The 309-nt window shown below is 60.2% G+C and overlaps 1 protein-coding gene across 1 annotated transcript in view; it reads left to right on the plus strand.

Moving 5' to 3' along the window:
* Positions 1-309, plus strand: part of EMH_0075200 (uncharacterized protein) — a gene marked incomplete at both ends in the record, with an annotated part of 1,582 nt that overhangs the window by 1,147 nt on the left and 126 nt on the right. Inside the window, one exon of the mRNA XM_013499567.1 lies at positions 1-237. Within this exon, the coding sequence (XP_013355021.1) occupies positions 1-237 (237 nt within the window). The remainder of the gene's footprint in view (positions 238-309) is intronic.

Raw genomic sequence — 309 nt, forward strand, 5'->3', positions numbered from 1 at the left:
TGCAGCAGCAGCAGCAGCAGCAGCAGCAGCAGGATGCTGTGCTGGCTGCAGCTGCAGCAGCACAAGAGCTTGCTATCTTCCGTTTGCTGCAGCAGGAGGCAGCAGCGCTGCAGCAGAAGTGGGGAGATGTGCTGCTGCTGCAGCAGTGCCGTCCTTTCTCGCTGCAGCTGCGTCTGCTGCTGCTGCATGGCCGCGCTCTGATGCACACTGCAGCAGCAGCAGCAGCAGATGAAGATCGTGCTGTTGCTGCTGCTGCTGCTGCTGCGCGGGAAGCCGAAGCAAAGCAGGAAACGATATCCTTGAGGTTTA

This window comes from Eimeria mitis, genomic scaffold, assembly GCF_000499745.2.
Source record: "Eimeria mitis Houghton genomic scaffold, Emh_scaff4440, whole genome shotgun sequence".
NCBI classification, from domain to species: Eukaryota; Apicomplexa; class Conoidasida; order Eucoccidiorida; family Eimeriidae; genus Eimeria; species Eimeria mitis.